Source organism: Coregonus lavaretus (genome assembly GCF_964263955.1).
Source record: "Coregonus lavaretus genome assembly, chromosome: 19".
NCBI classification, from domain to species: Eukaryota; Metazoa; Chordata; class Actinopteri; order Salmoniformes; family Salmonidae; genus Coregonus; species Coregonus lavaretus.
The window spans coordinates 15,869,389-15,895,114 of NC_140006.1; the positions used below are offsets into that span (position 1 = coordinate 15,869,389).

A 25,726-nucleotide genomic window follows, 5' to 3' on the forward strand; every position below is an offset into this window, starting at 1 on the left:
AAAAAGTCCAGAAAAACACATGTCAAAAATGTTTAAATTGATTTGCATTTTAATGAGGGAAATAAGTATTTGACCCCCTCTCAATCAGAAAGATTTCTGGCTCCCAGGTGTCTTTTATACAGGTACGAGCTGAGATTAGGAGCACACTCTTAAAGGGAGTGCTCCTAATCTCAGCTTGTTACCTGTATAAAAGATACCTGTCCACAGAAGCAATCAATCAATCAGATTCCAAACTCTCCCCATGGCCAAGACCAAAGAGCTCTCCAAGGATGTCAGGGACAAGATTGTAGACCTACACAAGGCTGGAATGGGCTACAAGACCATCGCCAAGCAGCTTGGTGAGAAGGTGACAACAGTTGGTGCGATTATTCGCAAATGGAAGAAACACAAAAGACCTGTCAATCTCCCTCGGCCTGGGGCTCCATGCACGATCTCACCTCATGGAGTGCAATGATCATGAGAACGGTGAGGAATCAGCCCAGAACTACACGGGAGGATCTTGTCAATGATCTCAAGGCAGCTGGGACCATAGTCACAAAGAAAACAATTGGTAACACACTACGCAGATGAAGGACTGAAATCCTGCAGCGCCCGCAAGGTCACCCTGCTCAAGAAAGCACATATACATGCCCGTCTGAAGTTTGCCAATGAACATCTGAATGATTCAGAGGAGAACTGGGTGAAAGTGTTGGGGTCAGATGAGACCAAAATGGAGCTCTTTGGCATCAACTCAACTCGCCGTGTTTGGAGGAGGAGGAATGCTGCCTATGACCCCAAGAACACCATCCCCACCATCAAACATGGAGGTGGAAACATTATGCTTTGGGGGTGTTTTTCTGCCAAGGGGACAGGACAACTTCACCGCATCAAAGGGACGATGGACGGGGCCATGTACCGTCAAATCTTGGTTGAGAACCTCCTTCCCTCAGCCATGGCATTGAAAAGGGGTCGTGGATGGGTATTCCAGCATGACAATGACCCAAAACACACGGCCAAGGCAACAAAGGAGTGGCTCAAGAAGAAGCACATTAAGGTCCTGGAGTGGCCTAGCCAGTCTCCAGACCTTAATCCCATAGAAAATCTGTGGAGGGAGCTGAAGGTTCGAGTTGCCAAACGTCAGCCTCGAAACCTTAATGACTTGGAGAAGATCTGCAAAGAGGAGTGGGACAAAATCCTTCCTGAGATGTGTGCAAACCTGGTGGCCAACTACAAAAAACGTCTGACCTCTGTGATTGCCAACAAGGGTTTTGCCACCAAGTACTAAGTCATGTTTTGCAGAGGGGTCAAATACTTATTTCCCTCATTAAAATGCAAATCAATTTATAACATTTTTGACATGAATTTTTCTGGATTTTGTTGTTGTTATTCTGTCTCTCACTCACAAATAAACCTACCATAAAAATTATAGACTGATAATTTCTTTGTCAGTGGGCAAACGTACAAAATCAGTAGGGGATCAAATACTTTTTTCCCTCACTGTATAACTGTGTCCACAATGGTATGTATTATTATGTTGGAAAATATATACAGGAACTCCGACATAAGCTGATCCAAATAGGTTAAGACTAGGCACTCTCGTCTGAGTTCCTAATAGGATACGCCTGTTTTCCCCTAAGTCAATGGCTGATTGCTCACACCTGATGTACTTGCATGCTCTGTTGTTCTTGCTCTATTCTTCTACCTATCCGTCTTCTTCTTGTTATGTAAAACGTTCCTTCTCTTCAACCATCCCGCAGACCATTCTGGAGGACGAGGTGGACGATCCCGTTTACCAGGTACGTCGCCACACAACACACAGCCAATGAGAACTAGCGATGAAACCCCATGTGACCTTTACGCTCTAGCTTCTACTGACGACAGGGTGTTCATGTGATTAATTCCATGAAATAAGAAACAATTAATCCTTAATGTAAATATCTGCCACTGATCTGCTTGAATTAATGATTCATGATATCCAAACCATCCCAGTAATACGCAGTAGACCAACCATCATAGTAGACGGTTTTGTTCAACCATTCGACTCTCCCATTGCAGTGTTGTTAAACCATATATTTTCAGTTGATCTGTGTATATGTTCTGATTTTCTTCTAAAGACCTATCTGATCCTGACTGGTTGTTCTCCCCTCTTGCTTTTGGCTGAACCTGATACTCTACTCTGTTGCTCACACTGAATACAGACAACACAAACCCTTACTCTGAATGCTTATGTTCAGTTGTTATGCCATACCCCTTCCAAAATGTCTATTGTTTGCCCCTTTAGCTTTTACTACTGTATACCCCCCCCCCACCCCCCGCCCCCCCCCAAAAAAGTTGTAATTTGCAATTCTGTAGTAGTAGTAGTGACTGTTCGTTTGTTTTGTTTCGAATACAAGAGTCAAATGACTATTGGCAGAATCCAAACTTGAGATCCGTGCGTGTAACTAACTCAGACGCGGATCTCAAGTCAGGATTGCCCCCTCTGTGTCTAGGTGTTAGTGGAGAGGTGCAGCAGTATTCTGCTGAAGTTGGTGAAGGGAGAGCAGAACTCTAGACCTCTTCAGTACCTGGAACTACTGCCTGACCAATTACTGTGCTCTCTCCTCTTCCTTCTTCACTCTATCTTCTCTCTCTCTTTCTTTCCTTTTTTGTCTCTCTCACACTCTTTTTTTCCTTTCTCTCTCTTTCTCCATATTTTGTCTCTTTCTATCTCTCTCTGTCTCTCTCTGTCTCTCTCTCTCTCTCTCTCTCTCTCTCTCTCGATCTCTTTCTTTCGATCTCTTTCTCTCTCTCTTTCTTTCTTTCTTTCTTTCTTTCTTTCTTTCTCTCTCTCTCTATCTCTCTCTCTCTCTCTCTCTCTCTCTCTCTCTCTCTCTCTCTCTCTCTCTCTCCTTCTCTCTCTCTCCTTCTCTCTCGATCTCTTTCTCTCTCTCTTTCTCTCTTTCCATTCATCTCGTCATGCTCCATCCCTCTTGGCCACGCCCACTACCTCTGTTGTAGTACATTGTGTTTGAGGCTGGACATGAGCCCCTCCGTGGCCACCAATCAGAGGAGAGCGTTTACCAGGTACAATACCAAGCCCTACCCCTTCCTTACCTTTTGTAGAGTAGTCATCCCAGAGCTTTGTGTTACATTATAATATTTATGTTTGTTAGAGAGCAGAGCAGTACACTTTGGATAAAATAGTATACTCACAATGTTCCTAATGTTAATTAGAATAACATCTCAAATCTACAGTTCAGTGAAGTGCAGTCATGGCCAGTTATTTTGGCAGACCAATTCATCCAGGCTTCTCTAGAGTCTATGTGGCTCCCTGCAGACATCCAGAGGTTTGACCTTCCAGCTCAGTTCAAGGGACCAACAAGAGCCTTTAGGGACCTAGAGTTTGATTTAATCTGGCCCCCCTCCTCCCTCCCCCCACCCCCCTCACCCCACCTCCCTCACCCCACCCCCTCACCCCACCCCGTCACCCCTCCTCCCTTACCCCACCTCCCTCCCCCCACCTCCCTCACCCCACCCCACCCCACCCCCCTTCCCCCACCTCCCTAACCCCACCTCCCTCACCCCACCCCCTCACCCCCTCACCCCACCTCCCTAACCCCTCCTCCCTTACCCCTCCTCCCTCACCCCTCCTCCTTTCTCCTTCCACCTCCCCCTCACTCCCTCCACTCTCGTCCCCCTCCTCCTTCCAACTCCTCCCTCCTCGCTGCCCTCCCTCCTCCTCCCTCCTCCCTCCTCCCTCCTCCTCCTCTCCCTCGCCTTTCTGAAGATGAAAGATGAGTCGAAATTAATTATTTGCCATGCCATTTGAACTCCAAATGAAACAAGATCAATAGGCGAGAAGAAAATTCCGCCCAACTCCAAGTCAGCCAGCCGAAAGAGCTAGAGAGGCCATATTGTTCACTATGGTTAATAGATTAATGTGAGAAAAATATACAAAAGAGAGGAGAGGGCAAGCGCTCCAGCGTTGTCAGTTTCCATAGATTTAAACCTCTAGTTGAACGTGATACAAATAGAGAAAAACAATTGTATAATCTTAATATCAAAACAAAGAAGTAGCACACACAATCTTACAACATTGCTTTCAATCAATATTGATTTAAATAGAGTTGATTCAAGAGCTGTGCAACTGTAGAATTTGCATAACATTGCTTTTAAACAGTTCAAAATATTGCCAAACATTTGTAGACCAGAGACCCATTCTGAAATGATGAGAGTGTTTCAGCTGTAGCAGTAGAAAGGATTCATTTAGTAATAAATAATATTTTTTTCTTACTCAGCCTTGGTAAAATGGTGTTGCTCAAGCTCACTTTATTCTTTTACTTTGACTCGACCTCCAACACAGGTCCCTACCGCTACCAGTCAGCAGAAGGGAGAAGGGATCTATGATGTCCCAAAACGCCATTTCATGACTGTAGGTGCTTTTGTTTTTGTTTAGTTTTTTGTTCGTCCACTCCCTCCACTGGCAAACCTCTCATTCCCTCACTAAGGAGTCCTCCCCTCTTCTTTAGTGTCCATTTATGAACCCCTGTCTGTGTGACCTTGTGGAATTATTGGACCCATAACCACCTCGCCGACACACATAGACATGGTCATATACACCCACAGACTGGTTATTAGCAGTGTGTTTCCAGGTAGTGGTTGCCTGCCTGTGCAGTCTGATATCAATTTTCCTGGGCAAGGAATGATCAAGCGTCAGGCCTAAGTATATTTTTACAGTATCTAAGGTTATAAAGATGCAATGATATTGTATATTGCAATATATATTGGTATGTATATGTTGTATATTGTATTGTTATGCATAGCCTGCCCCAACATATAAATGATTGGCCCATCTAGCTTAGATGTGACACCAGTTGTTAAGATAAATCCAGTGGAGATGAAGTCTTCACAGACTTTAAAATATCCTCCACAGAATTTGGTCCTCCACAGAATTTAAAATATAGAGGACTATTAGACATCGAAGAGGCGTCATTTCTTAAATAAAGACAAAATGGTTTGCATTTCCAGTTTTATCAATATATTTTCTACAGCAGATTCATTTTTGACCACAACAAATAGACAGATCATGGATTAACTTTTTGGTTGAGCAAAACTGAAATTTTTGGTTGAGCAAAACTGAAAATATATTTATTTCCATCCTTTCACCATGTCAGATGCAATAGTTAGTCATTCTCCGAACCATCATCCAAATGTTTATTCAAGCCTATTCATCAAGACATTTACATGGAGAGAGAATAAAACGTCCATATGACTTCTGAAACAAACCCTAGAAGAAAGCTTTCTTTCTCTCCTCTCTTTCTCTCTGTGCTGATAGTTCAGCAGCATATCAACTAGATATGATATCTATACTGTCCCCCTGCTATCTCTCCCCAAAACACATCATGCTAGCTGGTGTTGTATGAATAGCTGCCGACACTGCTTCCATATCTCTAAGAGTTACTGCTTGTCTGTGCATTCAGTTGGAGCTTTACTGAGAGATCCCCCATAGCCTGATGTGTGTGTCACTCTGCCTGCCTGTCTGCCTGAGGGGAAGGCCTATACTATAACCTATGTCTGCCCACCTCTTACAAACTACTGTACCTCCCTCCTGCTCCTTATGGATGAATGGGACTGTAAGATCAAGGCATAATGTCTAACAACAATATATATGATCAGATTCCCCCACACACTTCAAACAGGACATAGACAATGTTATGTTACCCCCTCCTCCTCCCTTCACCAACACTGATTGCTGTTTTCCCCTCATTTTCGCTCTTCTTTTCGTGTCTGCGCGTGTGTGTGTGTCTTTATTTATAGCATGCAAATCCTGTGTGTGTTCCCGTGGTAATACATCATCTGCTTGTGCATGGCCCCTGCAGTCTAGGATATACATTTCATGCGACTTACCCATTTCATAGTCTAATTGTAGAACCTATGTCCTTCCTTCCTACCTCCTCTGAATTGTAATTGTACTGTTAGAGCGCTGGACTTGGGGGGATGAGACATGAGAGTAGAAGTAGGAACGGTCACATCTGCAATATCAGGTGGTTATAGTGTCTCGGTGGGTAAATATATAGAAGTATGTATATTCATTGGGTTCAAGAAACAAAGTGGTGAATGTATAGGTAACTGCCAAAATAAAGGAAACACTTGAGTAAATGAGTGATACAAAGTATTTTGAAAGCAGGTGAGATAATTAAGCAATTAACATCCCATCAACCAACATCCCATCATGCAAGGGATCATGTATTAAAATGTCCCAGTTGCCCATTATTTTGGCTACCATAGCTAGAAGAAGAGATCTCAGTGACTTTGAAAGAGGGGTTTCAAAGGAGGTTTAAAGGGTGTGTGTGTCTCTCAGTCACCAGATCTCAACCCAATTGAACACTTATCGGAGATTCTGGAGCGGCGCCTGAGACAGCATTTTTCACCACCATCAACAAAACACCACATGATGGAATTTCTTGTGGCAGAATGGTGTCGCATCCCTCCAATAGAGTTCCAGACACTTGTAGAATGTATGCCAAGGCACATTGAAGCTGCTCTGGCAGCTTGTGGTGGCCCAATGCCCTAAAACATTTTATGTTGGTGTTTCCTTTATTTTGGCAGTTACCTGTATACTACCTAATCATATAATATTATCTTGTGTTTGAGAGGAATCACAATGGTAATGCATTGTGGGACTACAGGGGCTGATTGTATAGGCAGAGACGGACATAATAATATCTAATCAGTGTTCGTTTGATTGGACTGAATAGCCAATTATAGAGCACCATGAGAGATTCATTTTAGATCCATTTTCTGATAATGAAATGAGAGGAGAGCTAGCTGTTTCTAGGCATCGTCAGTGCAATTCTCTTCACACGCAAGCACGCACGCACGCATGCACACACACACACCCTATTAGATTAAAAGGATGTGCTATGATTTAGAAAGTCTGGCTTTGTTTTTGTCGTGAAATGTCACTGTTCTCTCTCTCTGTCCCTGTCCCTCTGCCCCTCCCCAGAACATCAACCACTTTGATCTTTTCGGAGACATGTCCACTCCACCCTCGGTGAGTAACTGACCTTCCCTATCGCTTAGACAGACTCAGACCTTTAACCATGTCTGCAATGATGGTGCTGAAATATTATGCGTCAACATTTTAATGCATTATTATGCAGTCAAAATATTCTGTGAATAATAGAGGAACTTACAGTCAAGACAACCGTTAAAGAACAGTAAGACATTGTAAGACATTTTGAATTCTGATTTCTGTCAGATTTCTCAGATGGTTCAATTGACCCCCAAATAGAAAAAGCAAATAAACAAATAATCACAAAGATCCCAGTGAAAGGATAGGTGCCTGGTTTAGACATGTGTGTGGATGATGTCCCCCCAGATTCCACCATCCCCGGCCAACACTCTGGACCCCAGCAGGAGCCACCGCCAGCCCCAGCACCCCCCAGAGATGTTCACCGGCCCCTTCAGCCCCACCTCTGTCCCCTCAGGGTACATGACCATGGGGCCAGTCCAGGCAGCCCAGTGGGCCCAGCAGGGACCCTTTGCTGGCCAGGCCCAGACCCTGGCCTTCGGGGTGCAGGGGCCCCTCCAGGTGACCCAGGTCCTCCCTGGGGGCCAGCCTGTCATCTGGAGCCAGGCCAACATCTTCCCTGCCACCCAGCAGCAGTGGGCTGCCATGGCTGCCTACATGCCTGCCCAGGCTGTGGGCGTGGGGGGCCACCACATCCCCATGATGGTGCCCATCACCACCGTATGCCCCGGCCCCCAGGGGCCCCACTGTGACCTCTCCTCCAGCCCCTCCTCGGCCATCACCAGCCCCCAGCATCAGGCGATGGACCCAATCCTGCTCCAGCAGCTCCAGCAGCAGCATAGCATCGGTGGGGACTCTGACACAGGCGAAGGCCCCTCTTCGCTGGGCCTTGTCATGGTGGGCAGCAGGTGTGGCACACCCAGGCCGATGAGCCCCACTTCAATGGGTCTTGGTGCTGTGGGCAGGTGTGAGACGCCCGTTGGTCTTGTCATGATGGCGAGGTGTGAGACGCCCGGCCCTGGTCCAGTGAACGTGCCCCCTGACACCCTGGTCTGTAGCCAGCTGGGCCTGGGGTCATCATCGGCCGCAACCCAGGAAGAGGAAGGCAGCTGTAGTGACCTTGACCTCTCTCGGATGACCTTGAGTCCAGGCACGTCCACCTCGCCCTCCACTGACTCAGGTAAACTCTACCTATAGCCAGTTTCTCCTACATTCACACTAGATAGTTGCACATACTCATACAGCACAAATAAGTTACCCAACCCGAACCTGAAAGGGAAAATCCACCGGCCACATCATCATTTTGCACGTCATGATAATATGGTCGGTGGCACTTTGCTTCTTGAAAGTCCAATATCTTGAAAACTTCACCACTGACATGCAAAACATTTTGGGAATGTATGAAAAGTGTCAAGTTTCTCTTTAACCAAACCTAACTCTACCCACCTGGATAATGTACAATGCTTTAAGACCCGGTGAAAGTGAAAAAGGGAATGCAGTACACCCAACAACCAACTCTGTCTCCACCACAGCCCCCCAACCTGGCTCGTCCTCAGACTCCGCCCCGTCCCAGACCAGTGATCCCCCCACAGACCACTCCCCCATCGAAACAGAGGCCACACCCCCTAGCACCAGTGAGGATGACTCGGTGAGTCTCAGCTAATCTGGTCATAATGATATGAGCTATCAAACGGTTGGTAGATAGTTGTTTTATCACTTAAACTGCCGGGCCTTGCTACCCTTCTTACTACGTCAATGAGCAGCCATTTTGACTGCAACGTTCTAACAGTCTAATAAAGACATTTCATATATGTGATGGGGGGAAAAAATCATTTGGTTGTGTTTATGAAGGTCTTGGGTAACATTATAATTCCAAAATATATATTTAAAAGAACACAATAGCATTTTCATTACTTTATGTTATTGTAGGCTATCTGCTGCAACGTACTCACATGTGGAGCGCATGGAATAACAGTTATTCTTGGAAAAAGTGATATTTTGAAATAGAGCTAATCTCTTCAATTTTGAGAGTTATTTGTCAAAGGTAAGTGCTTTGGAAATCTCAGATACAATATAGAAATCAAAACATCTTACCTGTATGTGACTCTGTAGGAGGAAAAAGTCACTTTCTGGCGCTTCTGAGAAAAAATTGCATGTCCTCTTAAAACTGCTTATAACACAAATTCTGTTAGTGATATCGAAATTCTCACAACATACATGTGTTAAATAAACTTATTTAGGAAAAGTCAAGGACGGAAGGGGGCATGACTTTAAAAATGGCAGAGATATATAAATGTTACATTCACATGAGGTCAACATGACTGCCTCAGCACTTGTGTTAATGGTTGAATTCATGGGAAGAAACTGCATTTACTTGTATCTGTGATTTATACAACTCTGTGTGATATTAACCCTTTTCTCACTCTCTCTTTCTCTCTGTATCTCTCCCTCTTTCTGTTTTTTCTCTATCTTTCCACCTAGGGCTCATGCACCAGGGCTCTGTCTTCCCGCTCTTCCAGTGATGCTCCAGCTGACCCTCCACAGGTCCAGACCTGTCCACAGCAAGACAGCTAGAGAACACTGGGTGTCTGGGTGGGTCTCTTCTCTACTCTCCTCTATCACCCATTTCTCTCCTCCCCTTCCCTCTCATCTCCTCATCCCACCCTTCTACCTCTCTCTTCACTCCTCTCCTGTTCTATTCTCTAACCTTTTGTATCCCCTTAAGGCTGCTTAAAACATCTGTGTTTTATTGATTGGTCTAACAACCCTCTACCGCTCAGCTCACATTGTCTGTCTGTCTGGTGTCTTTTCAGAGGCACAGATCTCTTGTTTTATCTTTTAGTCTCTCTCTCTGTGTCCTTGCAGCTAAATGGTCCTCAGCCAATTATGGAAGAGCCGTGGTTTTCGTTTAAGGTTTATTTTATTATGGCTCTGTAGTATGTTGTGAAATGGAACATTGCTGCGTTGATTCAGTATGAGCAAAGTAAGGAACAATACTGCCACCTGCTGTCCATAGGCTCATAATTGCACATATTTCACACAAGTATATCTGAAAATTCAGTGTATGTGTTCTAATGCTGCTCCCTCCCTCTCCAGGAGAAGAATCCTCTCTATGCCCAGAGATATGACCAACAGGAGGAGATGAGAAGAGAGGAGAGGAGGAGGAGGACAGCGGACTGAGAGAGGGAGAGGAGGAGAGGAGAGACTCTGGACTCCTGTGTCCCTCCACATAGCTGGATTACACTGATCACTGTTTTGTTCTGGGGACTATTAATATTGGCAGCCTAAAGTAGCAGTACCATAGGATTGGCTTCTCTCCTGAGACGGACAACACAACACACTCCTCACAATGGATACACTTTGTATTTTTTCCCTTGGCCAATTGTAAGGTTTTTCTCCCAGGAAGTAACCTTTGACCTTTGACAAAACTGTAGCGGCAGGTCGTTGCCATGACAACGTTCTGCCACAGGTCAGTGGGTGGAGACTCCCAATCTATCATGTGACCTGGAAGAACCAATCGAACTGCAAGGTCAGAAAGAGGATTCTAATGGGTTCTATGGATTCAGATTCTTTTTTAGGTATTTTGATGAGGAATGGTGTCCTATGGGGTTATACCCTGCAAGGACTCATTGTGCAGAACAAATGGATTTGCCAAATGTTTTCAAAGAACTGACTTGTTCCATTTGCATGAACAGACTTTGTATTGTGGATCCAACGAAACGCAGCAGTGACTGCAAGACAACTGTTCTCTGTAGCTCCGTAGCTTCCTTTTCAATGCTGAAAGATACAAATATAATTAGAAATTTGTAAGCTGCGACTTCTGAGTTGACGCTTATGAGAGTCTTTAGGATAACGAAATAATCTTTGAGGCATCGTCCGAAATAAAATCCTGTTTGCCAAACTTCTATTTTGTAAATAAGATTTCCTCAAGGCCCCTACTGTACGCCTGAATCTCTGTGCCATAAGATAGGTCTGTCATCTGCCTCTCTGACACTCTGGCTAATTTCTTAATAAAGTCACTGTCACTTTTACCTGGGGGAGGGAGGGGGAGGCAGGGAGGGAGGGGAGGGACAGGGAGGGAGGGGGAGGAAGGGAGGGAGGGGAGGGACAGGGACAATCTCCTGCATAACCTTATTTTTAGCTGTTTTAGACTTCCAAACAGGTGTACTACCCATACTTCAATATTTGCTTTCAAACTCTATGTTGACCTACTCTACTGCTTCCAGACCTGGGTTCAAATACTATTTAAATACTTTGAGCATTTGCTTTCGCCTGCCTCTAGTGCCAGGTGGGCGGGGTTTGCATTTTGGGAATTTTCTATTGGTCCCATTGCAACAGGCAAGCTCAATCACACACAGCAAAAATATTTGAAATAATTTCAAATAGTATTTGAACCCAGGTCTGCTAGACATATCTGGGTGGTTTCTAGGAACCAAACCAATAAGCTAGTTGAGATGGCCGAGCCAGCTGCAGACTCCAGAGTGCATCACTATGCCTTATTAATATCAGTTGTACAGGTTCTGTTGCCCTGTCACTGTTACATCGTCCTGTCACTATATTACAGTAACACAGTTCATTGATGCAACTAAAGGTTTGGAGCATATTGTAGGTCTGTCTGCAAATGGCCAAAACGTGGAGACTTTATATGACTATGAAATAATAGAAATTGTATTGCTATTTTCTTCTAGACTATGATGATAATAACTGTAACCCTGCTCGTATAAGAAAAAGCGAAACGAAATGGTCCATTTTATTTATGAATTCCAACGGTCATGAAAAGAGAAAAAGGACTTTTGTACGTATATTTCTTCCCATTTACTGTACTACTCATCCCCACTGTTCAGTCACAAATAAAATATAATGTGATTCCCAGTTTTCTCCTGAACTTTGTATGTTGCATCAGCCATTTGTAACAATGGGTACTGCAACAAAAAAGGTCATTCATAGGATATTACTGTGTAATTACCATTTCACCATGTACTTTCTATGTAAACACCTGGGCATTTCAGCAACCCTAAAATAAGTGCTGCATGTATTTTGTTCCAACTCAATTACCTGGGTCCTGTCCAGTCAAAACATGCAGAAGAAAGCTGTTTGAAATGGAGAATGGAAATTAGATAATTCTTAACACTGTTGAGATAGTACTTCTTCAATTTCAAAAGGTTTTCTACCATGTTTCTGCCAACCGTACATGACTCTGTAATTTTGTGTTGTTAATGGCATACAGTATATCCATCAACATAAACCTAAATCAAGCATTTTAACTAAAGTTGACCTCAATCTACATTTCAAATAGCTTTCTGTTTTTACATTTATAAGCAATCACTCCATATTGTGTGGAGTGGATCTGATGTTTCTGTAAAGGGTAATTTGATGAAGGTCAATGAAGGTAAACAAGCAGTCCGGAAAATCTCCAAACAAACATAACGTACAACAAACATGATCTGTGTGCTTTGTGTTTCCTAATACCTGATTTATGAAAGTGGAGATTCCCGTAAGAGACTCACGGTCTGAACCTAACATTGAGTCCATGCCCCTTCTTGTATTGATCAGTGTGTGTTTACACACAGACCTACACACACACACACACACACACACACACACGCATACACACACACACACACACGTACACACACACACACACACACACACACACAGCTGAACACACTGTTGTCTCGTCCGGTCTGTGTTTCCGTCTTATTGGAGATTTTTCAGATCCACCACCACTACCATGCTCTCTGTATCCAATTTGAAGTCTACAGTCAGCCCATGTTACTTTCTCCTCTGTGCTGCACTGTATTTGCTCCTACTCTGGTAAGACCTTCATTCAGTCTGTGTGTGTGTGGAAGATAGAGATTCAAGGGCAATGGCTGTCCTCTACAAACGTCAATACTCTATACAGTAGCCAGACAATGTATGATTTAGTGTGAGGTTCATTGCAGTACACTTACTCCTGATGGTTAAGGTTTTTGATTGAAGCCTTGTACAATGGGAGGAAATTTAAATTGTCGACTGTTTAAATCAATGCAAAAGTCGATCGAGAATAGAAAATGGTGTGTGTGTGCGCGCATTGACGTGAATAACTATTACTAGTAAACAAACAAAAATGTGACCAACTGGGGACATTTTGTTGGTCCCCACAAGGTCAAATGCTATTTCTAGGGGGTTTAGGGTTAAGGTTAGAATTAGTGTTAGGGTTAGAATTAGGGTTAGGAGCAAGGGTTAGTTTTAGGGTTGTGGTTAGGAGCTAGGGTTAGGTTGAAGGTTAAGGTTAGGTTTTCGGGTTAAGGTTAGGGTAAGAGTTAAGGTTAGGGTTAGGGAAAATAGGATTTTGAATGGAACTGGATTGTGTGTCCCCACAAGGTGTGCATGTATGTGTGTGTGTGTGTGCGTGTGCATATTTCTTCAAAGAAGTCCAGCTTTTTTAAACCATAATGATTTTCTATCACATCAACACACAGATGATTCCTCCCCTGTCTCACCCTGCTTGACTAATATAAGAGGCTGATGCACTGCGGTGAGCTGTGAGTTATGGTGACCTATGTTTCAGTGATGTTGCCATAGCCGGCAGTGGCGAGGAGCCCAGTGGCGTCCGTGAGGCTCGTTCTGTGGGGACTCAGGTCGCCGTGCAGCCAGTGGACTGTGTACAATCAGAGTGGACCCCCTGGACGCGCTGCGATGTCTGCAGAAAGAAGAGGGTGAATATTAGCAGGAGGAGGAAGAGGAGGAAATGGATGATGATGATTACGAGGAGGAGGAGGAGGAGGAGGAGGATGTAGATAAAACCTGTTAGTGGAGAGGATACTGTAAGTGGCACAGGTTGCTGTTTGTAATCCACTTTACATGGAGAAAGACAAGGGGAGTAGCTGACCTTGACAAGAGAGTGCAAAGATCTTTCTAATATTATAACGGACATGGGATGTACTTCACATTCTGTGCTCAGATTGGGTAATGCAGCCTTCTGTGACAAAATAGCTTCACAGTAAGTAGGTAAAGATTTGTTGTACTGTAGCACTCAAATTGTTTTCAATTGTCTTTTATTCTCTCTCTCCCTCCCTCCCGACCCTCCCCCTCTCCATCGCCCTCCCCCCAGTATCGTTATGCTAAACTTGTCCAGCCATCTCAGTTTGGCGGAGAGCCCTGTCATGTCCAGGGCAAAGAGGTGGAGACCTGTAGCCCTCCATCTCACCACGACTGTAGACCTGAAGAAACACCTCTGTGTGAAGGCTTCCTCTGCACTTACACAGGTATTCTTTCCACACAATCCACCAATTTAACTCTAACGTTAACCCTGATTTGAATAATCCTAACCACTGGTATTCTCTCCGCTGATCTCAAAACCATATGCCTGCTATTTCTACACTGCTTAGTCCAATGCATGTCTTCTAGATGTCTGTGTAGAAGTAAATAAAAATAAATAAAAAGGGCTGCATATTAAATGAAAAGTTTTACTCCACATAGTGCACTGCCAGTATAGGGCTCTGAACAAAACTAGTGGACTACATAGGGAATAGGGTGTGATTTGAGATGTGACCTGTATGTCTTCCCAGGGCGCTGTGTGCCTATAGACCTGCGCTGTAACGGGGATGATGACTGTGGGGACCGGTCAGATGAGAAGGGCTGTCAGAAGGTGAACAAGGCCTGCAAGCAGGAGGTACAGGAGTACTATGGCATCGAGAACCTGGCCAAAGGGTGAGGCGTACACAAATTCCAGTTTTTTACACAAATCGTCCATTGACATCAGTGCATGAATTACATGAAAGTTAATCCCTTTCTCTCTCTTGTAGAATCAACATACTGAACAGTAACTTAGAAGGAGTGGTTATTGACAACAGATACTACGCAGGCAGTTGCTTGCCTCACTACATCCAGGACGTCAGGTTCAGGAAGCCGTATAACCTGCAACAGTACACAATAGAGGTAGGAAGCCTTATAACCTGCAGCAGTACACAATAGAGGTAGGAAGCCTTATAACCTGCAGCAGTACACAATAGAGGTAGGAAGCCTTATAACCTGCAGCAGTACACAATAGAGGTAGGAAGCCTTATAACCTGCAGCAGTACACACTGGAGGTAGGAAGCCTTATAACCTACAGCAGTACACACTGGAGGTAGGAAGCCATATAACCTACAGCAGTACACACTGGAGGTAGGAAGCCTTATAACCTACAGCAGTACACACTGGAGGTAGGAAGCCTTATAACCTGCAGCAGTACACACTGGAGGTAGGAAGCCTTATAACCTGCAGCAGTACACACTGGAGGTAGGAAGCCGTATAACCTACAGCAGTACACACTGGAGGTAGGAAGCCTTATAACCTGCAGCAGTACACACTGGAGGTAGGAAGCCTTATAACCTGCAGAAGTACACACTGGAGGTAGGAAGCCTTATAACCTGCAGCAGTACACAATAGAGGTAGGAAGCCTTATAACCTGCAGCAGTACACAATAGAGGTAGGAAGCCTTATAACCTGCAGCAGTACACACTGGAGGTAGGAAGCCTTATAACCTGCAGCAGTACACACTGGAGGTAGGAAGCCTTATAACCTGCAGCAGTACACACTGGAGGTAGGAAGCCTTATAACCTACAGCAGTACACACTGGAGGTAGGAAGCCGTATAACCTGCAGCAGTACACACTGGAGGTAGGAAGCCTTATAACCTGCAGCAGTACACACTGGAGGTAGGAAGCCTTATAACCTGCAGCAGTACACAATAGAGGTAGGAAGCCTTATAACCTGCAGCAGTACACACTGGAGGTAGGAAGCCTTATAACCTGCAGGTAGGAAGCCGTATAACCTGCAGCAGTACACACTGGAGGTAGGAAGCCTTATAACCTACAGCAGTACACACTGGAGGTAGGAAGCCTTATAACCTACAGCAGTACACACTGGAGGTAGGAAGCCTTATAACCTGCAGCAGTACACACTGGAGGTAGGAAGCCTTATAACCTGCAGCAGTACACACTGGAGGTAGGAAGCCTTATAACCTACAGCAGTACACACTGGAGGTAGGAAGCCTTATAACCTGCAGCAGTACACACTGGAGGTAGGAAGCCTTATAACCTGCAGCAGTACACACTGGAGGTAGGAAGCCGTATAACCTGCAGCAGTACACACTGGAGGTAGGAAGCCTTATAACCTGCAGCAGTACACACTGGAGGTAGGAAGCCGTATAACCTGCAGCAGTACACACTGGAGGTAGGAAGCCTTATAACCTACAGCAGTACACACTGGAGGTAGGAAGCCTTATAACCTGCAGCAGTACACACTGGAGGTAGGAAGCCTTATAACCTGCAGCAGTACACACTGGAGGTAGGAAGCCTTATAACCTGCAGCAGTACACACTGGAGGTAGGAAGCCTTATAACCTGCAGCAGTACACACTGGAGGTAGGAAGCCTTATAACCTGCAGCAGTACACACTGGAGGTAGGAAGCCGTATAACCTGCAGCAGTACACACTGGAGGTAGGAAGCCTTATAACCTACAGCAGTACACAATGGAGGTAGGAAGCCTTATAACCTGCAGCAGTACACACTGGAGGTAATAAGGGCCCTATTCGAATACTCTTAAAATGCATTGTTCCTTCTTTTACAGTACCACATTTCCAATGATTAATATGACTGGACAATACAGATATGTTGTCTCAGCAATATGTTTAATAATTTCAGGTGTTTTAAGAGCAGTACAGAGGAAACATTTATTAATAACTGGGTTGGTGCTACAGTACGTGTGTGACTGTGACCTGTAGTGAATGTAAACATTACTTTTCTCTTGTTTGTCCTCCACAGACAAAAGGCACATACGACTTCAAGCTGCAGTCTTTCTCGTCATACTCTGAGTTTGTCGATTACTCCATGACGGAGCGCACTTCCAAGACCACGGTGTCCATTGGCTTTGCTGTGCCGGGCGTGGCCGAGTTCGGCTTCAACTACGCTGACTCCAAATACTCCAAGTCAGAGAAAAGAACACGCCGCGCCTCTGGGAAGGTGAGAGTTGTTCATCAGGGGTCTGCTCAGAAGAGAGCATCGTTACAGAATGGTCCGATAGAAGTGTATTGTGTAGAACAGACATGATTGTCTGTCATGTACAATAGAGAACTGAGTCCCCTCTATTTATCACATTTCTATATGCAACGTTCTGAACAACACAAAGGCACAATTCACCCCAAAATCAATGTTTTGGGTCATTCACATTCAGTAACCAAGCCCTCCTGACACACACCTTTTCCCACCACCCCTCCCCAGGAAAACAGCTTTGTCCGGGCCAAGGCAGAGCTGGAACTGGCCCGATACATCCTGAAGTCAGAGGATCTGATGCTGCACCCGGAGTTCTTCATGCGTCTTCGTGCCCTGCCCCAGTCCTACAACTATGGGGAGTACAGACAGATCTACAGAGACTATGGCACCCACTACATCACAGAGGCTACCCTGGGAGGAGACTACGAACACACCGTCATCCTGGACAAGAAGAAGCTGGAGAAGTCAGGTGACTGATGATGCTTTGCTATTCCATGGAAAGAGGCTACTGCACTACGGGGCCATAGGGTTACGTTCCATTTCACAGCAGCTACCCATGGACAATTGAAGTAAAGTACTATATCACAATGGTAGTAGTAATGCTCTCCTATATCTCCACTCCCATTTTAGATTATTCTCTGGAAGACTACAAGAACTGTGTTCAGATAGGTCTGAAGGTGGGGGCCAACATCAAGGGGGTGTATGTGACTGTGGGGATCGACGGAGGTGGTTGTGATGGTGTGCTCAACGAAATGGGAGGTGAGGAGTGGATCTAGATCACTGGCAACACGGGCATTCTCTCTTTCTGTCTCGTACTGTAGAATAAATATATTTTCTCTCCTCTCTCTCATCTCCCCTCTCCCTCCCCCTCCTCTAGAGGACACAGTGAAAGGCAGCATGGTGGAAGACTTTGTCGCGGTGGTTAGAGGGGGTGACAGTGAGTCCATCACCGCGCTGGCTGAAAAGAAGCTGCCCACACCACAACTGATGAGACTGTGGGGAGAAGCCGTGCATTACAACCCTGACTTCATCCGCAGCGTGGTGGGAATACTGTCTCTCTCTCCGTTCTCTTTTCTCGCCATTTATCTCGGTCTCTTTTGTATACAGTCTAAAGTCTGCATAAACACTACAGTGAATACAGTAGTATTTACTGCAGTGTTGCGAACATGACTGTAGTATACTGTAGTATTTACAGTTTACTATAGTATATTGTAAATACTGTAGTAATTTTTGTTGTTGTTGTATATACTATAGTATTTACTGTAGTGTTTACGCTGTAGTATTTACTGTAGTGTTTTTGCAGACATTACTGTAGTATTTACTATAGTGTTTTCGTTTTATTATCTTTGGCAAAACTGTGGGGGCTTTGTCCTTAAAGAAAACTACTGTACAAAATACTCAAAGAGCAAATGTTCTATTACCTGTAGGTAAGTAAGTAGGTAGGTAGGTAGAACTAAGGTCTAAATGGATAGTTCAGAGCTTCAGTTCTTTTCTATAACCTGTAGGGAACACAATATATGGTCAATACTTATCTACTTGTCACGCTCGTCTACGAGAGAGGACCAATGCGCAGCGTTGAAGGTGAACATAATATATATTTATTAACTGATCACACGATCAAAACAATAACCAACGATGCGTGACGTCTAAGGTTACAACACAAACAAACCTTAACGGAACAAGAAACCACAACACAAAGTGAAAAGACCGATAGTTAAATATGGCTCCCAATCAGAGACAACCAGCTGACACTCGTTGCCTCTGATTGGGAGTCACTCAGGCCAACATAGATATACAAACATAGACTTACACACCCTGGCTCAACATAACATAGTCCCCAGAGCCAGGGCGTGACAGTACCCCCCCCCAAAGGCGCGGACTCCGGCCGCGCCAAACAACCACAACAGGGGAGGGACCGGGTGGGCACTCCGCCTCGGCGGCGGATCCGGCTCCGGACATGACCCAGGCACGGGTTGTGCTGGACTGACGACGCACACCCCTGGCTTGATGCGTGGAGGAGGAACGGGCCTTACCAGGCTGACGACGCACACCGTAGGCCTGGTGCGTGGAGCAGGGACAGGCCGGACTGGGCTGACGAAGCACACCACTGACTTGGTGCGGGGAGCAGGAACGGGCCGGACCGGGCTGACGAAGCGCACCCCTGACTTGGTGCGGGGAGCAGGAACGGGCCGGACCGGGCTGACGAAGCGCACCCCTGACTTGGTGCGGGGAGCAGGAATGAGCCGGACCAGGCTGACGACGCGCACCACTGACCTGGTGCGGGGAGCTTGGCTGGGCCGGACTGGGCTGGCGACGCGCACCACAGACTTGGTGCGGAGAGCAGGAACGAGCCGGACAGGGCTGACGAAACGCACCACAGACCTGGTGCGGAGAGCAGGCACGGGCCGTGCCGGACTAACGACGCACACCACTGGCTTGGTGCGGGGAGCTTGGATGGGCCGGACTGGGCTGGCGACGCGCACCACAGACTTGGTGCGGAGAGCAGGAACGGGCCAGACAGGGCTGACGAAACGCACCACAGACCTGGTGCGGAGAGCAGGCACGGGCCGTGCCGGACTGACGACGCACACCACTGGCTTGGTGCGGGGAGCTTGGATGGGCCGGACAGGGCTGACGAAACGCACCACAGACCTGGTGCGGAGAGCAGGCACGGGCCGTGCCGGACTGACGACGCACACCACTGGCTTGGTGCGGGGAGCTTGGATGGGCCGGACTGGGCTGGCGACGCGCACCACAGACTTGGTGCGGAGAGCAGGAATGAGCCGGACCGGGCTGACGATGCGCACCCCTGACTTGGTGCGGGGAGCAGGAATAGACCGGACCGTACTGGGGACACACACCACTGGCCCTACACCGGGATCTGGAACGGGCCGGACCGGACTGGCAACACACGCCAGTACCTCTCGCCGTGCCTCTACATCCTCCATCCCCTCTTCGACCAGTGGCCCCCGTAACCTGGCGGCCTCCTCTGGCAACCCACTGGGCCGCTCTATCGCGGCCTCCTGCTGGTCCGACGTCGTGAGCCCCCCCCTAAAAAATTTCTGGGAGTCTCTCTTCCCCGTGGGCCAGGCCTCGATAATTCTCGCCCACCTCTCGCTCCTCTGCTTCCAATCTCCGTCATTCAGCTCCTCATTCGGCTTGACCCAGTCGAAGCTCTGCCTCCACTGTTGCCAAGTCCACCTACTCTGCTCCTCACTAGGCTGCTTGGTCCAGTTCAGGTGGTTTCTTCTGTCACGATCGTCTAATGAGGGAGGACCAATGCGCAGCGTTGAAGGTGAACATAATATATATTTATTAACTGATCACACGATCAAAACAATAACCAACGATGCGTGACGTCTAAGGTTACAACACGAACAAACCTTAACGGAACAAGAAACCACAACACAAAGTGAAAAGACCGATAGTTAAATATGGCTCCCAATCAGAGACAACCAGCTGACACTCGTTGCCTCTGATTGGGAGTCACTCAGGCCAACATAGATATACAAACATAGACTTACACACCCTGGCTCAACATAACATAGTCCCCAGAGCCAGGGCGTGACACTACTTTCACTTATGGGTGGCACAATTTGGGATTTGGGGGAGGGGAATGGGCAGGGTATATGCAAATTAAATACTGTAGTGTAGTATATACTATAGTAATTAGTGTAGTGTTTTTGAGGACTGTAGTGTTTTTGAGGACATTACTGTAGTATTTACTGTACTGTTTTTGCATACTGTAGTGTTTTTGCGGACAATACTATAGTATTTACTGTTTTGTTTTTGCAATCTGTAGTATAATGTAGTATTTAGCATAGTATACTACAAAATTATATAGTAAGTACTACACATGAGTGAGGTATACTACAGTGTGTAGTATAGTATTCTACAATATACTATAGTTTACTACATAATTCTATAGAAAGTACTGTAGTATTCCATAGTACACTTCAGTATTTTTTCATGTGGGCATCTCCTTTTCTCTTCTCTTTCACTTATCTGTAGCATGCTGGGACTCTTGTCCTTTCTGTTTATCTCACTCACTGTTTTACTCTTTATTTTCTATCTCTCTTCATGCCCCTCTCTCTCTGCTGCTGCATCTGGATGAATCCCTGGGTGGAGCAGCACAGCTCTGGAGTCGTGCTCTCTCTCTCCCACTCTCTCTTCATCCCCTTCTGTCTCTCTTTATGCCTCTCTCTCTCTCTTTATGCCTCTCTCTCTCTCTTTATGCCTCTCTCTCTCTCTTTATGCCTCTCTCTCTCTCTTTATGCCCCTCTCTCTCTCTCTCTCTCAGATTTCCCAAAGGTTTCTCTATAGGTGTCCTCTACCAGTCTGTCAGACTCCAGCCCTGAGCTGGTTGTGATGATGTTAAAGTATTGTTGTTGTTGTCTGTGTGACAGACGCGGCCACTATATGAGCTGGTGACCTCCAGAGACTTCTCCAACGCTAACTCCCTGAAGAAGAACCTGAGGAGAGCCCTGGCTGAATACCTGGAGGAGAGCAGCTCTTGCCGCTGTGCCCCCTGCCACAACAACGGACTGGCTGTTCTCAAAGGTAAACACCCTCCCTCCAGCCCCCTGCTTAAAGGACTCCCTCCCCGATCCATCTCTACTTGGTAGATTTATGAAACTATGAAAGATGATAGTGATGCTGAGGATGAAGATCATCACAATGATAACAAAGTCTTTCTCTACCCCCTCAGGCACTAGGTGTGAGTGTGTGTGTCCATCTGGCTACAGTGGACTGGGTTGTGAGATCACCCAACGACCAGGTCACCCTCTTAATAAAAACACAAACCTACACAATAAAGCCTTCACCTGTAGCTTTAACATCTATTTAATTTCCACAATATTGCCATTTCCATGCTATTGGGGAGGTTTAACCTTTTGAGCTTTGTCCCTAACAGATATAGCCATAGACGGCAGCTGGAGCTGCTGGGGTTCGTGGTCGCCCTGCAAGGAGAGGACTAAGACACGGAGCCGCCAGTGTAACAACCCTGCACCTAGCAGCAGAGGCATGACCTGCAGAGGACTCCAGGTGGACGCTACTGACTGTTTCTGATATTGTCCTGGACTCTTGATTGAAATAAAGATAATTCATGTCACCTTTGGAAATGTGCCTGTGATATGTTTGCATTCTTGACTCTTTTATGACAAAAAATGTCACACGCGTATAAGCTAACTGAGAAAAACTGAGGTGATCAAACATAACAGAGAATGATTTTGTTTTTATTTCTAAACACAAACATTTTGACCATCATCTTTCTCATCAGATCAGAAGACAGATTTGGTATCATTCTTTACTCATTAAACATACATCATTGGTATTGACTCCCACTTCCTGGTGTAGTGCTGAAATCTGTGCCCCTTGCCGTGGTGTGTCCCGTCTTCCTGGTGACATCATTGGTTCTGGGAGGAGGAGCCAAGGCAGGCGGCGCCCCCGTCTGGTCTGGGGTTGTCACATGACCGTCTGCGTGTCTTACTTCCTGACTGACAGGAAGACCACGCGCCCCAGCAACTCCAGGCCCGTCCGTCGTGGAATCTATCAGACGACAGTATGGCAGGCTCTGTGTCACCCACTCTGATATTGCTCTTCACTCATCGCAGTCTCTACACATACACTATTTATACAAAAGTATGTGGACACCCCTTCAAATAAGTGGATTTGGCTATTTCAGCCACACCCGTTGCTGACAGGTGTATAAAATCAAGCACACAGCCTTTGCAATCTCCATAGACAAACATTGGCAGTCGAATGGCCTTACTGAAGAGCTCAGTGACTTTCAATGTGGCACTGCTATAGAATACCACCTTTCCAACAAGTCAGTTCCTCAAAATGTCTGCCCTGCTAGAGCTGCCCGTAAAACTGTAAGTGCTGTTATTGTGAAGTGGAAACGTCTAGGAGCAGCAACGGCTCAGCCGCGAAGTGGTAGGCCACACAAGCACACAGAACGGGATCACCGAGTGCTGAAGCGCGTAGCCCGTAAAAATTGTCTGTCCTTGGTTGCAACACTCACTACTGAGTTCCAAACTGCCTCTGGAAGCAATGTCAGCACAAGAACTGTTCGTCGGGAGCTTCATGAAATGTGTTTCCATGACCGAACAGCCGCACACAAGCCTAAGATCACCATGCGCAATGCCAAGTGTCGGCTGGAGTGGTGTAAAGCTCGCAGCCATTGGACTCTGGAGCAGCGGAAACGCGTTCTCTGGAGTGATGAATCACGCTTCACCATCTGGCAGGCCGACGGACGAAACTGGGTTTGGCGGATGCCTGACCTCAACCCCATCGAACACCTTTGGGATGAATTGGAACTCCGACTGCGAGCCAGGCCTAATCTCCCAACATCAGTGCCCAACCTTACTAATGCTTTTGTGGCTGAATGGAAGCAAGTCTCCTCAACAATGTTCCAACATCTAGTGGAAAGCCTTCCCAGAAGAGTGGACGCTGTTATAGTAGCAAAGGGGGGACAAACTCCATATTAATGCCCATGATTTTGGAATTAGATGTTCGACGAGCAGGTGTCCACATACTTTTGGTAATGTAGTGTACTAACCCAAGCAAAGTTACTGTCGTAAAGTGTGGCACTTACTGTCATCTGATGGCGGATATAAGTAACTACAAATAATAGCACTCTGTTACACCCACCTTTCCTGAGGCTCTCCTCAGTGTGTGTGTGTGTGTGTGCAGCACAAACAAAAACATGTATTTTGTGTGTCTGTGTGTGTCAGATGCATCCTGTTGTTCCCACTGAACATGACTGTTGATGACCCCTGACCTCTGCTTACCCCTGAGTGCCGCGGACAGCTCCAGGGATGGGAAGCAGTGTGGAACACTTGTCCTGTCTGTAGTCCACCTGCTCACAGTCCAGCTCATTAGACTGGTCATCAAAGTCTGCCTCACCGTTACAGCGAAGCACCTGGCTCACAACAACAACCTAAGCTACAGGACTGTTTTACTAGCACAGACTGGAACATGTTCCGGGATTCTTCAGATAGCATTGAGGAGTATACCACATCAGTCACTGGCTTCATCAATAAGTGCATCGATGATGTCGTCCCCACAGTGACCATACGTACATACCCCAACCAGAAGCCATGGATTACAGGAAACATCCGCACTGAGCTAAAGGGTAGAGCTGCCGCTTTCAAGGAGCGGAACCCGGACGCTTATAAGAAATCCCGCTATGCCCTCCGACGAACCATCAAACAGGCAAAGGGTCAATACAGGACTAAGATTGAATCGTACTACACTGGCTCTGATGCTCGTCGGATGTGGCAGGGCTTGAAAACTATTACAGACTACAAAGGGAAGCACAGCCGCGAGCTGCCCAGTGACACAAGACTTCCAGACGAGCTAAACCACTTCTATGCTCGCTTCGAGGCAAGCAACACTGAAGCATGCATGAGAGCACCAGCTGTTCCGGATGACTATGTGATCACGCTCTCCGTAGCCGATGTGAGTAAGACTTTTAAGCAGGTCAACATTCACAAGGCTGCAGGGCCAGACGGATTACCAGGACGTATACTCCGAGCATGTGCTGACCAACTGGCAAGTGTCTTCACTGACATTTTCAACATGTCCCTGACTGAGTCTGTAATACCAACATGTTTCAAGCAGACCACCATAGTCCCCGTGCCCAAGGACTCTAAGATAACCTGCCTAAATGACTACCGACCCGTAGCACTGACATCTGTAGCCATTAAGTGCTTTGAAAGGCTGGTCATGGCTCACATCAACACCATTATCCCAGAAACCCTAGACCCACTCCAATTTGCATACCGCCCCAACAGATCCACAGATGATGCAATCTCTATTGCACTCCACACTGCCCTTTCCCACCTGGACAAGAGGAACACCTACGTGAGAATGCTATTCATTGACTACAGCTCAGCATTCAACACCATAGTACCCTCAAAGCTCATCACTAAGCTAAGGATCCTGGGACTAAACACCTCCCTCTGCAACTGGATCCTGGACTTCCTGACGGGCCGCCCCCAGGTGGTAAGGGTAGGTAACAACACATCCGCCACACTGATCCTCAACACGGGGGCCCCTCAGGGGTGCGTGCTCAGTCCCCTCCTGTACTCCCTGTTCACCCATGACTGCATGGCCAGGCACGACTCCAACACCATCATTAAGTTTGCCGACGACACAACAGTGGTAGGCCTGATCACAGACAACGATAAGACAGCCTATAGGGAGGAGGTCAGAGACCTGGCCGTGTGGTGCCAGGATAACAACCTCTCCCTCAACGTGACCAAGACAAAGGAGATGATTGTGGACTACAGGAAAAAAAAGAGGACTGAGCACGCCCCCATTCTCATCGACGGGGCTGTAGTGGAACAGGTTGAGAGCTTCAAGTTCCTTGGTGTCCACATCACCAACGAACTATCATGGTCCAAACACACCAAGACAGTCGTGAAGAGGGCACGACAAAGCCTATTCCCCCTCAGGAGACTGAAAAGATTTGGCATGGGTCCTCAGATCCTCAAAAAATTCTACAGCTGCACCATCGAGAGCATCCTGACTGGTTGCATCACCGCCTGGTACGGCAACTGCTTGGCCTCCGACCGCAAGGCACTACAGAGGGTAGTGCGTACGGCCCAGTACATCACTGGGGCCAAGCTTCCTGCCATCCAGGACCTCTATACCAGGCGGTGTCAGAGGAAGGCCCTCAAAATTGTCAAAGACTCCAGCCACCCTAGTCATAGACT

The 25,726-nt window shown here is 46.5% G+C and overlaps 1 protein-coding gene, 1 long non-coding RNA gene and 1 pseudogene across 3 annotated transcripts in view; 2 read left to right on the forward strand and 1 right to left on the reverse strand.

The window, feature by feature from the left end:
* The window catches only part of LOC311146165 (disabled homolog 1-like), a 32,896-nt pseudogene extending 23,331 nt beyond the window's left edge, over nt 1–9,565 (forward strand). Inside the window, exons 6-12 of the transcript in view lie at nt 1,737–1,775; nt 2,977–3,042; nt 4,322–4,390; nt 6,891–7,012; nt 7,340–8,171; nt 8,524–8,639; nt 9,473–9,565. The product of the transcript in view is annotated as a disabled homolog 1-like (transcript). The remainder of the gene's footprint in view (nt 1–1,736; nt 1,776–2,976; nt 3,043–4,321; nt 4,391–6,890; nt 7,013–7,339; nt 8,172–8,523; nt 8,640–9,472) is intronic.
* Nucleotides 9,566–12,620: 3,055 nt separating this feature from the next.
* c8b (complement component 8, beta polypeptide) lies at nt 12,621–22,116 on the forward strand. Its single transcript, XM_084182653.1, has 12 exons — nt 12,621–12,805; nt 13,542–13,689; nt 14,085–14,238; nt 14,542–14,683; nt 14,779–14,911; nt 16,779–16,976; nt 17,235–17,475; nt 17,637–17,765; nt 17,884–18,047; nt 21,413–21,566; nt 21,715–21,783; nt 21,919–22,116. Exons 1-12 carry the CDS (start codon nt 12,723–12,725, stop codon nt 22,071–22,073), a joined length of 1,770 nt encoding a protein of 589 aa, XP_084038779.1. The 5' UTR covers nt 12,621–12,722; the 3' UTR covers nt 22,074–22,116.
* Nucleotides 22,117–22,359: 243 nt separating this feature from the next.
* Nucleotides 22,360–25,726, reverse strand: part of LOC311146175 — a 48,815-nt gene continuing 45,448 nt past the window's right edge. The window contains exon 3 of the long non-coding RNA XR_014614655.1: nt 22,360–22,553. This is a non-coding gene — a long non-coding RNA (uncharacterized lncRNA). The remainder of the gene's footprint in view (nt 22,554–25,726) is intronic.

Bases quoted from the DNA above. Each gene is read 5' to 3' on its own strand.
- c8b (XM_084182653.1), top strand. From the start codon at position 12,723: ATGCTCTCTGTATCCAATTTGAAGTCTACAGTCAGCCCATGTTACTTT. The intron at 13,690-14,084 runs GTGAATATTAGC...CCCTCCCCCCAG, and splicing joins ATGTCTGCAGAAAGAAGAGG to TATCGTTATGCTAAACTTGT. The intron at 17,766-17,883 runs GTGAGGAGTGGA...CCCCTCCTCTAG, and splicing joins TGTGCTCAACGAAATGGGAG to AGGACACAGTGAAAGGCAGC.